Source organism: Nansenia antarctica, assembly GCF_963989245.1.
Source record: "Nansenia antarctica genome assembly, chromosome: 6".
Classification (NCBI taxonomy): Eukaryota; Metazoa; Chordata; class Actinopteri; order Argentiniformes; family Microstomatidae; genus Nansenia; species Nansenia antarctica.
In genome coordinates, this window is record NC_137676.1 from 14,321,149 (window position 1) to 14,334,781 (window position 13,633).

Here is a 13,633-nt window from a genome sequence, read left to right on the forward strand (position 1 = left end):
AGAAGGTCATGAATTCAAATCCCAACTGTGAACACCACCACTAATATGCCCTTGAGTAAGGCACTTAGCTCTAAATTACTCCAGGGAGACTGTCCCTGTAATCTCTAATTGTAAATTGCCTTGGATAAAAGTGTCTAAATGCTAAATGGTAAAAAAAAAAAATGGTGTGGTAGTGTCTGGGAGATACACACCAGCTGTGTGCAACACTATGTAAATGTATATGATGTCTCCCCCTACAGGCAAAATGCACACTGAAGTTGACCTACAAAAACTCCAAAACCAAACGAAACCAACAGATGGTCTTTTCACCTCTTTTCACCACTATCCAACTTCATTGGATAAGATGGAGAACAAAACTAGAATCACTGTTAGAATGTTACTCACGTATAAACTTGATTCTGATTCTGATTCTGATTCCAACACTGTCCAGGAGTAACAGTACCAATGTACCCAGCAACCATTAATCTAATGCTCTGCCCAATCCAGGTAACTCACTCGTTGCCCCAGTCCAGCCGTACGGTGATGTGTCTCTTGATCTCCCGGGTCTGGTCCTGGGCCAGGTGACCCTGGATGAGTTGCCGACGCAGGTCGATGAGCTCATTCATCACGTGACGCAGCTTGTGGAAGAGGTCCACCTTGTGCTTCTGTCAGGACACACACACATCAGGACACACACGTACAGAAACATGTCAAGTATCAACATGTTTGCAGGTGGATGAGAAGGGTTTCCGCCCTTCAGTGAAAGGCTCTACATAAATACAGGTCATTAATGTTACATTTTATATAGATAACGGATTGATGGTAATGGATTACCTTTATGTTGAATTGTGTAACATTGCTAAATGGTTGAACAACATCGTTGGCGAAATGATAACAGAGATGGTGATGATACCGTAACAAATGAGCTGTTCTTGCATATCCTGTCTTGCTCTTTTTTTCTGCCCAGTGTTTATAAATATGAGATTCACTGAGAGAAAGCTGCAGTGACATAATTAATGAGAGACCTCATGGTGATCGCTGGTTTCATCATCTTCCCTTTCTCTTTGTGGAAACTAACTTATTTCAGTAGCAAGGACAGTGCGTCTAATTGAGACACGGTGTCTTCTCTCCCCAACGGTATGACAAGCCCACATTTCCTCACAGGTTTGTTGACTTAAGTGCAAAGATTAAGCGCAGCTACAACAACTCATGTAAATTTAATGAGGGTATAAACAGTACATGTTCTCAAATGCTGCTAGCGACTCAAAAACAAAATACTTTTGTCAGAGTTGATGAGCCCTCTCAGACGGCTGTTCTGTAAGGCTAATTATGTAAATGATAACAGATACACACTTATGCTTAGGCCATTGCTCCCTGAGGTACCACCAAGAATTCTAATTGGCTGCAATACGCCTGGGGGAGGGGGGGGGGCCTTGGGGGGGCAAAACAAAATATTAGAGGGAAAAACATATCAACATCTTGCCAACGACACGTTTGCCAATGACCTGTTTTAATGGATGACAACCGTGGTGACTAGGCCCTACTACCACCACACACAGGGAGGCGAGTAACAAAATAAGCAGCGTTAAATCGGTGGTTTGCATTAGCCGAGCTTGAGAGGATGTTACATCACCGCAGCCATGCCTCGGGCTCCTTGGCAGCTCTGAGCATGAGCAGTCCTCAGCGAGGGGGTTACGTAAAAAAACATGCTGCTAGCTCGGCAACCTCTCAGCTCAGCTACCATCCTCCAACCCCCCCCACCAACGACCAACCACATCTCCCTGCCCCTCTCATCACTGAGCAGGATAAGGCTTTCTTCAGGCTCCCAGTAAACACATCTAAAGGGTGGTGATGCTGACGGAAGGTATAATGCTGAACTGATTTTCTTTTCTTTTTTTTTAGATGATGCTAGAACAGACAAAGGCAGGCGAAGATCTACAGCGAGACACAACAACAAACATGGTGAAATTGCCTACGACAGCTACGTTATGAGGCCTATCATCTATGGCCTGTGACTATTTATGGTTTGACATAGATGCTTTATGAACATGTAGAGGGGAGTGACAATTACACACTTTAGGGATGTAATCTGTGTGCTCAACTCCGATGGTTTGTGAATTTGCGATGGCTTACGGTTCCCTGGCGTCTTGCAAATAATCCTAGGTTATCAGGCACTGAATGATGTGGACTGCATATTGAGGTAGGCTAAAGGTCCTGTCTCGTCAAATCCTTTGATGTAAACACTGATGGATACACTCGATTTTTTACCTCATTCACTTTTTGATAAACAGTTTTCTCCCTGATGAATAGTGTGAGGTTACCCAGCACTAACCACATAGAGTTGCTTCCACAGCACCCCCCATTCCTGCAGTGTGGAGGTGGTCTCAGTGATGATAGGGTCTTCAAGAGGCACCACCGTCTCACAAAGCCTAGAGTGAGAGAAACACACACACACACACACACACACACACACACACATGAATACACATTTACAGATTCAGTAACACACAGTACAACACACACACACACACACACACACACACACACAACAACCCCCCCCCCGCGCCACACACACAAGCATACAGATAAGCACACACATAGTGTATCAGTGCCCTGACCTGGCCATAAAAACTGGAAAACAGGAAAAAACAAGATGACAGCCAAGTCATGTTGTGAATTGTGACTGTCACTTCTTTATCACGTGAGTGAGTGATGAAGTAAGTATAAAAGTATAAAAGTTATAAGACCCAGTTTTGACACTCCTATTCCCTCATGGATTTTATTGAAAATAACATATCTCTGGATTTAAAAAAACACAAGACAAGTCCATCCATTAAATAACAAGTCAGAATGACGCTCTATAGCTCCAACGACAGAGAACTGCACAGGTCCTGTAGGTGTTCCCGGTCACTACCTTCCCCGTACAGCAACAGACATTTCGCAAGTACGTGAGTACCCGGTCAATTTCAGAGTCTGAGTTTTTAATTGTTTAAAAGCAAAGGACAGCTCTCTGACTATGTGGGAGGGTGGTGATATAACACAGAGAAGTATACTTCCAGACCGTACTGTGCCACTGATCCCAGCCCCGAGATTTAATCTCCATGAGCACAGCGCGATAAATAGCTCCACTGCCCGCCTTTGTCTTTGCTCTTTGTCTTTGCTCTGCTCTCCTACTATGTACAGCTTTTGTGCCATGAACAGCAGAGCCACTGCTGGTCACTGCTGTCCCATGTGTGTGTGTGTGTGTGTGCGTGTGCGCGCGTACGTGTGTGTGTGTGTGTGTACTGTGTGTACTGCATGGGCTGTGTGCGTCCTGCCGTCCTCTACAGTACCTGATCTGCTTGACCTCTTTTGAGGTTGTGTGTGTCCTTTGTGTGTGTGTGTGTGTGTGTGTGTGTGTGTGTATGTGTGTGTCTGTGTGTGTCCTTTGTGTGTGTGTGTGTGTGTGTGTCCTTTGTGTGTGTGTGTGTGTGTGTGTGTGGGTGTGTGTGTGTGTGTGTGTGTGGGTGGGTGTGGGTGTGGGTGGGTGTGGGTGTGGGTGTTAGTGCGCCTCACTGACTGAGTAGAACAAATGTCATTTACGTATGGATCCTCACAGATCAGCGATGAGGGAAATGAGGCAACAGAAATGGGCGGGATATGCAGGCACTGTGAGTCATCTACTGATGGGTGTGAACCAATCACAGATCCGAGTTGTAGAGAAGAATGAGCTTCCTTGGGGTTCTGTGAGTCAATGATCTTGCCCGTTTCAGCATTCGGACTCCTGATTTCCATCATCAGACTGCAGATCCCACCCCTACACCACACAGTTATGTGTCAGACTAGGAGACAGCTAATGATAGGACACTGATACTAGTGTATACATTGGCACCCTGGCACCCTGGCATGGAGTTGTGGTAAGTTGGTGCAGCTGTGACGCAGGAGGTAGAGTCGCCGTCTAATGATCACAAGGTTGGCAGATCAGCGGTTCGAGCCCCGGCTGGCCACATGTCTAAGTGTCCTTGGGCAAGACACTGAACCCCAAAATTGCTCCCAGTGAGCGGGCCAGCGCCTTGCATGGCAGCTTGCCGTGAATGAGAGGCGCCATTGTGCTTTGGAGCAGCTTTTGAGCAGCAAAAAAGGTGCTATATAAGTGCAGTCCATTTACCATTTACCATTTACAGGTTAATCTGCTAAACAAGGTCAATGTGATTCAACCTCTCCCAAAAGAGACTCACCCTCTGTTGGTCACTGTGGATTTCTTCAAGTGGACATAGCTGGTTGGGAAAATACCCTATTGGACGAAAAGGAAGCAATGTTCGGGTCAGAAAAAGAATAGTAGTACAACCACTAAACACACACACACACACACAGAGCCATGTGGCTTGGGTTCACTATGGAGGGCAGGAGAGACAGAGTGGTGGCAACCGCTTGCAGTTCCTCCTTTCTAGTTCCCATCTGCCAGATGTGATGAATAGGCCACGGTAGGAACAGCAGCCACAGGTGGTTCTCTGCGCTCACGGAGGGAGTAGGAGGGCGAGCAGGCGTGGGAGGAAGTGTACATAACAAAATGGAGGAGTGCTAGTGGGGACTGTAAACAGAGTGGTGAGAGCCGGATGGTATTAGTAGCCACTAAGGCCTCTATCTTGCCAGGATTATGTGGAGTTTTAATGCATCTTTCTAAAACCACTCTGCTGACCTAGTACACATGCTCTGATACAATCCCAGTGTTTTTTTGACCCTTGACTTTAGGGTCAAAGCAAGACAAGACATCACGAGCTATCATACAGTAGCTTCTCCCAATAGCTTCTCTGATGCCCCAAGCCTATTCCTACGCTGATACTGTCATAATGTCAAGCATTTTGAGATAGGAACATGAGGCCGGTGGCACAGGTACTACAATAAACATGGTTTAGTGAACAATCGATTCTATCGGAAGTGTATGTGTCAGTTATATATAATAACCATTTACTGCAGTGCAGTGTATTGATCGATGGCAGGCAGCCGCTATGGTGGTGCACCGCCCGGAGGTGGACGCGGCGGTACCTATTTAGGCCTTGTGCTAACTGAGCCGTACTTGAAGGCTAGGAGAGTCCGTTTACATGGAGATGCATGTAACAATATCAGCACGGGCAGGCACTCAGGAGGGAAGGAGATGGCAAGCCTGAGCCGCCTGACGGTTTGGAGCACCACATCCTTCTCTCTCATCCTCCAATCCGAGCACAACTGCTTTATGCTTTCATCATAAATGCATGGGCAAATCTGTCCTCCCATCATAATCATCCTATTGTGGGATAAACACCATGCCCACAATGTGTCTTGTATCTATTCAACGGAGGAGAACAAAACCTGAAATATCATTTTGAGTTGTACAGAACGTGTGGGTGTATGACGCGAACCCGATCAAATAAATGCTGTAACGCGTATTCTATGTGTATTCCACTACCCATACAACACAAACACCTCCAGAAATCAACTGTATATTCTATGAGGAAGCAAGATATATACATTTACCTTGATCGTAGGCTTCTTGGTCGAAAACCCTCTGTACCAACCTAAAGTCAAATTCAAAATGCATTGAAAATCTGTTGAGTGAATTGAATATGACATAACATGACACTATTATTAATCACATAGCCCATTGTTAATCATATAGCCTAACACATACTTATACTCTTATGCTCAAAAAGCTGTGTTGTTGTCATTGTTTTTTTTACCTTCACTCTTCTCCAGGATCTGCACCGTCTCTCCTATCTCAAGAACAAGGGCTTGACATACTGGCCCTCGGAAGTTGCAGATCACTGTGGGGAGAGAAACACGGGCCGGTTCAGTTTAGACCAGGCGTACGTTGTTCCTCCCACTAGGAGCTACATCATCCTACGTTTGTCAAAAGTGAAGATGAGCTGGCCGTCGGTGATCTGACGTGTCATCGTCTAGCCAAGCTGTACGGCGCTGTCAGAATGCAGAAACGGTAATACGGGTACCCAGGCTAGCGATGATGAGCTAGTGTTTCCCTGGGTCTATCTTTGTGTTTAGACAAGGTGCGTCCCCCGTCAGTCCCCTGTTTATACACAGCATGTATTCCAGGCTTGTAGCAGACCGGTTATCTCAGCTTTTTTTAATAAGCTGTTTCATGCAAACATCCAAACAGTGAGTCTGCACAGGAGCCACTGTTCACCCAACTGTAAACAGCCTCCCTGAAGTGTGTAGTCATTTTAATAGGCAATTAATTCTTAAGCAGTCCTGATTTGAATGCAATGTTAAGTTAATTGCACTGTCTCCAAATATAGAGCCCACACACTCTGCTGCTAAGTAGTGGGGGTAAATACTCTACTGCTTCGTATCTCAGCATTTGCATAAATCTTCCGTGCTGAACTTCAGTCGGGGGAGGAATCGGCGGACGGGCTCACATGTGTTGGAGACCATTCCTCATTCTGTTCCGTGCATTACAATGAGCACGTCCTCTGATTTCTGCCACCCCACCACCATCCTCCACTGACTCCAGGGTATGCTGCCTGCTACACCGTAGCAGCAGCATCATACACTCAACCAATGCCTTTGACTGTGAGGAAAATGGTGGAGCACACTAAGATGTCAAATGCTGGGACCCAGAACATGATTAAGGAGGTGATTACTTCATCTTCTAGGAGCCATATGTCACGATAAGGAACCTCACTGTGACAAATGGCCCCTGCTACCTACACATGCTAGCCTGTTTCAGTTGAGATGCAAAGTTAGCAGCAGAGGAGATGTAATGTCCACAAGCCTCAATAAAGATAAACTTGTTTGACGATGACAGGGCTCCATTGACGATTCAAAAACCCACAAATGGTGGCCCTAGGAGGAGAGTTCCGTGTGAGTCATTGTGCTAATGAACCAGCCAGGGGAGCCGATGAGGGGGAGGTGGAGAGGAGGAGGAGGGACTTTTCAGGGCGCCTGTTTGTGGGAAACAGCGCTCGGTTCCTCTGCGAACGGTAACTATGGCAACAGATCATCTACAAACTGGAGGGCTTTCTTCACTGTAACTGCTGCGGTGATCTGGGCATTTTTTAAAATGGCAGGAAAATAGATGTTCCGCACAAGGGTCCAAATCATGAATCCGAGAGGAGCAGTGATAAAGAGGAGAGAGTCAGTGAGACTTAAAGAGGGAACTTGTCACCTTTTTTTTGTTACTCTGCTACAGGCCCATTATCATCAAGAGCTAATTATCCGCTACTTGAAAGTCCTCTCCTTTAATGTCCTCCACTTCATTTGAATTACAAAATTGCACCCTAACCATTAGAACACTCATCGACAGAGCACACGTCAGAACAAGATGTTGTCAATGTTCAACAATATTGGTATTGACAGTTTGGCAAATTCAATCTTACTTAATGTGGCCTAGGGTGATCCAGTGGTCTAGAATCGCAGCCTACAGTGCACACACATGCCCGTGTCAGCATGGGTTAGAATCCGGCCCACTCCCTGCTGACATGCCCTCTCCTCCTTACTTTCCTGTCTCTCTCCACTGTCTCTATCCAATAAAAATATAAGAGTATAAGGACTGCCCCACCAAAACATTTTTGTACTGTCTATTTATGCAGTATGTATGTGGTCAGAAGTGACAACTATTTGAGACCACTTCTATAACACTCTCCTACATCTGGTGCCAGAGAACTCATAACTCCTATAGAGAAGACCTGGACCGAGCTCATAACTCCTATCCGCTTGTTAAGTCGTGACGTGTTTCCGGGTCCAACGTTGGCTGAGGCGCTGTCTTCGAAATGCCGAAATAATAATAATAATAAATTATATTTATATAGCGCTTTTCCGAGGCTCAAATACCCTGACAATATGGAGAAAACGGGAAAGTATTGTGTCCCTTGTTGTATGAATAGATCCGAGTCTAAAAAACGATTAAACTGTCATTCTACCGCTGTAGTTCACAGGTACTCTGGTGCGGAGAATTTCTGGTTTGGACTCGGAAATGGCTAAACGTCACTTTTGACGTCAGACTTAACAAGCGGATAGAGAAGACGCTCTGTTGGCCCAAAGCGTCCTTTACCTTTAGAGTACGCTTCAATGCCATCGGGAGGGACTCGAATTACTCCAACTGTGGAGTTCAGCCAGAGTTCAGATGCACACTGAAAATGTTGATGGTGTGAGTAAGACACACTCTGGTGTGTGATTAATTAATCTTGGCAGAATCATGGCAATTCAAGCTTGTTCAGGAACTTAATTATTAACTATGGCGGGCAAAGACAAGCAACAGACAAATGCAAATGGCTGTGCTCTCTCAGATGGACATACAAACATGGAAAAAGATGTTGGCTTTCGTGAAGTGGGCTGCACTGATATCTTAGGGACCACATTCAATTCAATCTTATCTGGTAGTGGTGGTAGAGCCTCAGTAGATTGACAAACAAACTATAAAAGTCATGTTATCAGGTTGCATGAAGTGCTATACAAGCAAACTCTGATTGGCTCATTCACCCATAGCATCTGCCTAATCAGTGAGATAGGCATGTGACTATAGATGATAGCATAGCAGTTAAGAAAAGCTTCCTAATTCTTCAACCTTGAAATTCTGATTAATCTTTCCTTTTTTTCAGCTGAGGCTAGTTTTTACAGAGCAACAGCAGTTTCTGTGGCCCCACATGACAATGCAGGATGATGGTAGGCAGATGCTGCAGTTTTGTGTTCCCTGCAGTGTGAAAATGGAGGTGCAAAGGGCCACAAATGTGTGTGCATGCACATACACACACACACACACACACACACAATGCCAGGGTTACATCATTGTTTCTTATGAATAACCTTATGGCGTGGGTTTATCCTTTTGTCTGTCATCATACCCAATGTAAGACGGACAAACGTACCTCAGCTTGGTCAAAGAAATGCTGGGTGTTTCGGCTATTTCTAAATGTTTTGCAATGTCTTCACTCACTATCGCTATGACTACAACAAATAGGTGTGTCATTCAACCCAGTGAATCTAGGCCCTTATGTGTCACTTAAGACCTCAGGCTACATCAACTATGCAAATAGCTTTGTTTAACACTACAACGGCCATGGTGGAGTCATTTGACCCTGTGAGTATTTTTTTTTTTATGTCTTTGCACTCGATCAAAATTCAGGTCCCTCCTTTCCTAGATATGTGCGTTCCACCACCCAGTATCCTTACATTTTCAAAATCACATCAGGATAAGCTAGTATAAAGCTATTTTACAGTTTTTCTGTGTAGGAGGCAGGCTAATTTGCAAGACGGACAACTAGTGGTCGTTTGTGTAAATAGCAGCTTACCATTATAAAGACCATGGTCATTTGACCCCCAAGGCGGATCTTATAATAGGTTAAAAAACAAAAAGCTAAATAATTCATTATTCACAAAATGTGTAGATGCCACAATGTAATATGGCAAAATGCAATATGATTTATAGCTACATCAAATCAAACTGCCTCAGTGATCTATTCTTTAACCACAGACACGTCACACACAATAAAGGCAGCTTGATTGAAAATGCAGGGAGTAACTTCTCTTTTAGCAAAGATGTTTTCTCTGTGAAAGAAAACCACACAGCAGCACAGCACACATGGCCAATGGAGTGTGCAACACAGCACCTGAGAGAGACATACTGTACTGTACTATGTCCTGCAGGCCAACCACACTTCAATATGTAAAGGGCAGCAGCACACATCAAAAGGTAAACACAACGTCTCCATATTATCTTTGGATTTTCTGTTACAGTTTATATGACAGCAGCTGGTGAAACCGGGAACAAGTTAGCATTGTTTAGACATTGTATAGGCTTTGCCTGATCGCCTAAAATGTACTGTAGCAATATCTGAACAGGTTTCCTGAATCCGTACGCTTACACTACACCCTTATGCACTACTATCGTCACTGTTTTAATATGACTATGTTATATTGTATTGTTGGATTGTTGATTGTTGTTGACTGTTGTTGATCGAGGAGCAAGATCCCAAAGCATTTCACTGTATCAATTACAGCTTTATGAAATGTACATGACAAATACAATTTGATCTGATTCAATTCCTTTTAGATCAAAACCCAAAGCTTGACGGGTATTGTCGGACAGGTGATTGCAGTGAAGTGAGTCACATTAGTCCCATTAGTCGCCATTTTCGGTAATGCATTGTGACTAAGACCCTGGAGGTCCTGCTTGAGTAACCCTGTCCCAGATCACCACAGAGCAAAGTTAAAAATGACTTTGTGTTTCGCCCAGTGAGTCATGTTGTTCAGCATGACCTGAATGCAAGCTCGCTCACACAGACAGCGTGCAGCTCCGAGGTCTTGCTAACCTAAGAATTTCTTCTGTGGTTTGCGAAGGGAACCAGATCTGATTTCAGTGTAGAGCCGAAGCTGTCTCACTATGGCGCCCATCTGCAGTGTGGTCACATGACTGCCTGCTGATGACCTTGTTACCTCTCATTACCTTTTGGAAATAGCCACATAATCGTACTCGCGCACACACACACACACACATACACACACACACACACACACAGAGACATACAGATGCACACACAGGTGTGCATAGGAGCACACACACAGATGCGCTGCACACACTTAAAGTAAAAATAGTCCACATCTGACTAATAATGAACTTTGGACTGTGTGTCCCAATCCCGGAAATGAACATCCAGTGGTCTGTCACTCAAGTGCAGCTCTGACAACCTGCTGCCATGAGGGGATCATGGGTTGTGTCCTGAGCGGGTTCAAACTACGGTTAAAACCATAAAGAAATGGTGCTTTTAGGCTACAGTAATCTCTCTAATCCAACTCACAATGGAACATTAGCTGTTTGTTTGGGTGGTATGCTGCGAAGTACTTGCTTATGACTGTCTCTATTTTTATACTTGCTGTGTTGTGTGTGGCCTACGGCCTACTGTGTGTGTGGAGAAGCAGTCCAATGATGATTTTGTAATTGTAAGTCGCTTTGGATAAAAGCGTCTGCTAAATGGCAAAATTATTATTTAAAATTATGATTTCCCTGCCACATGAGGAGAGGTTGGCCCAGAGACAATATTGTTATAAGTAGGCTATTACGCTTTACATTTTACATTTTTGGCATTTAGCAGACACCTTTATCCAAAGTGACTTACAACAAATACATTTGACTAACTAACTGATCTTTATCTGCCTGACCAACAACCCTTTAATAACTCCTTACTAACACTAGATAAACTGGTCTGTGATAGCTACAAAAGACCTGCTCGGTTGGATGAGATAGGCCATGTCAACCTCCGGCAACAATCACGCAATTCTAAAAGAGTCAATGTTTACCATCTAATACAGAACGCGATTCTAAGAGAGACATTAAGGTTTCATGAGGTAGGCTCTAAATGTTCTCTGTTTGTCTGAGCCCATTAAGATAAGACAGAATAAATTAGACTGTGGCCACTGATACACTACAGACAAGCACAAAAGGGACACGGTGTAGCTGCTGTTCAACTGCAGCATCGTGGTAGTAACAGGATGAGGGAGAAGGCTCAAACATGAGATACAGTTTCCTGTACACTGCAGAAACACGTCAGACATGTGTCATATCATGTATAGGCGTATTCATAATCAAGATGCTAAATGCTTAATGTATTGGAAAAACACATCAATAAATAACGGTCCTTAAAAAAAAAATCATCCTAGATTCCTAGATGTTGTCAATAAACATTAAAATGTTTCAACTTCCAACATGCATGGGGGCATGTTTATGGATAAGGACAGCTTTAAACATCAAGTAGCCTATCAACCTTCAGCCACAGTCCACGGATCAAAGAAATAGGCTATTATGGGCCTTTTGAATACTCTGGTAAGTAGTACAGAAAATGTGCATAGTACACATTGCACACGTTACATGAGAGCGTAATGCTATCGTCTACACACTTTCTGTTTTCCGCATTTCAGCACTTCAGCACCATGGACAGAGGTAACGGTTAGGGAAGACTAGTTGAAAGGCTGTGTGCTCAACAAACTGTTGCTTTTCCTCCTCCAGTTCGTAACGAACCGCAACCAATATCACTTGTATGCTTGCAGTATGCACACAGTGTGTGTGTGTGTGTGTGTGTGTGTGTGTGTGTGTGTGTGTGTGTGTGTGTGTGTGTGTGTGTGTGAGTGTTTGGGAGAGAGAGAGAGAGAGAGAGAGAGAGAGAGAGAGAGAGAGAGAGAGAGAGAGAGAGAGAGAGAGAGAGGAGGGGAGAGTATGACGAGTTATACAGTAAAGCAAACTTCAACATGACTCATTCAAATAGCCCAGAATGTTGCGCAGGCAGTTCCACTACTGATACAATTACCTCTACCAAATGTACCTTTAGACCATTATATTACTTTCTGAATGGATACACGGCAGATGGCGAAGATGGGATGAGGTTGCAGTTGTGTATTTTAGTAACTGTCTTTGTCACAGAAGCTGTATGTTGCAAATGGCCTACAGGTAGCCTGTACGCATACTCTGACTGAACGTAGGCTGCTACACCTGTTGGAGGGACGCAATCTCATTGCCCTCTCGTGGATTCAACACGAATCGCCTTTTACAGATGTGATGCTCTTCAAAGAGGACTACATATTTACTGACGCATTTTAAGATGTCTAAATACACAGCACGATGTTGTATCAATGACAATGATCATGTCATTTAGGCTATATGCATGGCCTGTAGCCTATAAGGCCTACACTAGTGACGGTTAGGCACATAGAAAGGTAGGCTATCATCCCACGCAATGATTTGCCATCTCATATCATTGTCCGCTTATCCTCAGCATTTAGCATATCATGTGTGAAGGCTATAATTAGGCTTCATAAATAGAAGATAGCAGAGGTTGAGTAAGAATAGAGCGTTAGCTGAATATATTAGGTAACAATAACATCACCAAACATAAGATGTGTTCTTTAAAAACGCCTGAACGAGCAGCATTGAATGAGGAAAAAAAAAGTCAATCGAATTAAAAGCAACCAACAATTATCAAATAGCCTAGATGAACGTAGAATGAACTCACCAACTCCGATTTTCTCCTCTTCTGTCGGTATCCACATTTTGGATTTTTTTTGGTTATTTTCCCTCCAGGAGACCAAGCCACATTCTGTCGATATCGTGGGAGGGATGCTGCTAAATGAAAGCTATAGCCTCGGCTACACGAATCAGCCCGACTGCTGCATGTCTCGACCGAAATCTATAACGTTAAAAAAGGACCACCGATACCTTAAGCCCGGCTTTATCTCCCGGTGTGGCCGAATGCGTCTCTCCTACACACCGATGCAGTCTCCGAGTCCACCTACCCAGCACACACACACACACACACACACACACACACACACACACACACACACACACACACACACACGCACACACACGCACACGGTAATCTAATGTCCAAACGGTATTATTGCAGCAGCATCTCGATTGCAACGGGAATAGTTTTTTCAACGATTTATTTTATTATTTCCCTATTATTAGTCATTATAACCTATAGCTCTGCTATCAGATCCAATTCTAAATCAGCTATAGTCGATACCGCCGGCGTAAAATTGGGGTGATGATACACTGTAGGGTTGAGTCGTTAGACGGTAATTAGCAGCCAGTCGCGATATGGTCCGCCGGTCCAAACTGGTCTTGAGAAGGTGCAATACATTTGGAGTAAACTGCGATATACCGTAAACTGCGCCATCTTCGTGGTCGTCA

The 13,633-nt window shown here is 44.2% G+C and overlaps 1 protein-coding gene across 1 annotated transcript in view; it reads right to left on the reverse strand.

Moving 5' to 3' along the window:
* Positions 1–12,987, reverse strand: part of LOC308161348 (dedicator of cytokinesis protein 3-like) — a gene marked incomplete at both ends in the record, with an annotated part of 48,614 nt that extends 35,627 nt beyond the window's left edge. Inside the window, 6 exons of the mRNA XM_080535354.1 lie at positions 496–644; positions 2,312–2,408; positions 4,197–4,252; positions 5,473–5,513; positions 5,676–5,759; positions 12,951–12,987. Coding sequence (XP_080391480.1) covers positions 496–644; positions 2,312–2,408; positions 4,197–4,252; positions 5,473–5,513; positions 5,676–5,759; positions 12,951–12,987 — 464 coding nt within the window. The remainder of the gene's footprint in view (positions 1–495; positions 645–2,311; positions 2,409–4,196; positions 4,253–5,472; positions 5,514–5,675; positions 5,760–12,950) is intronic.
* Positions 12,988–13,633: the final 646 nt, after the last annotated feature.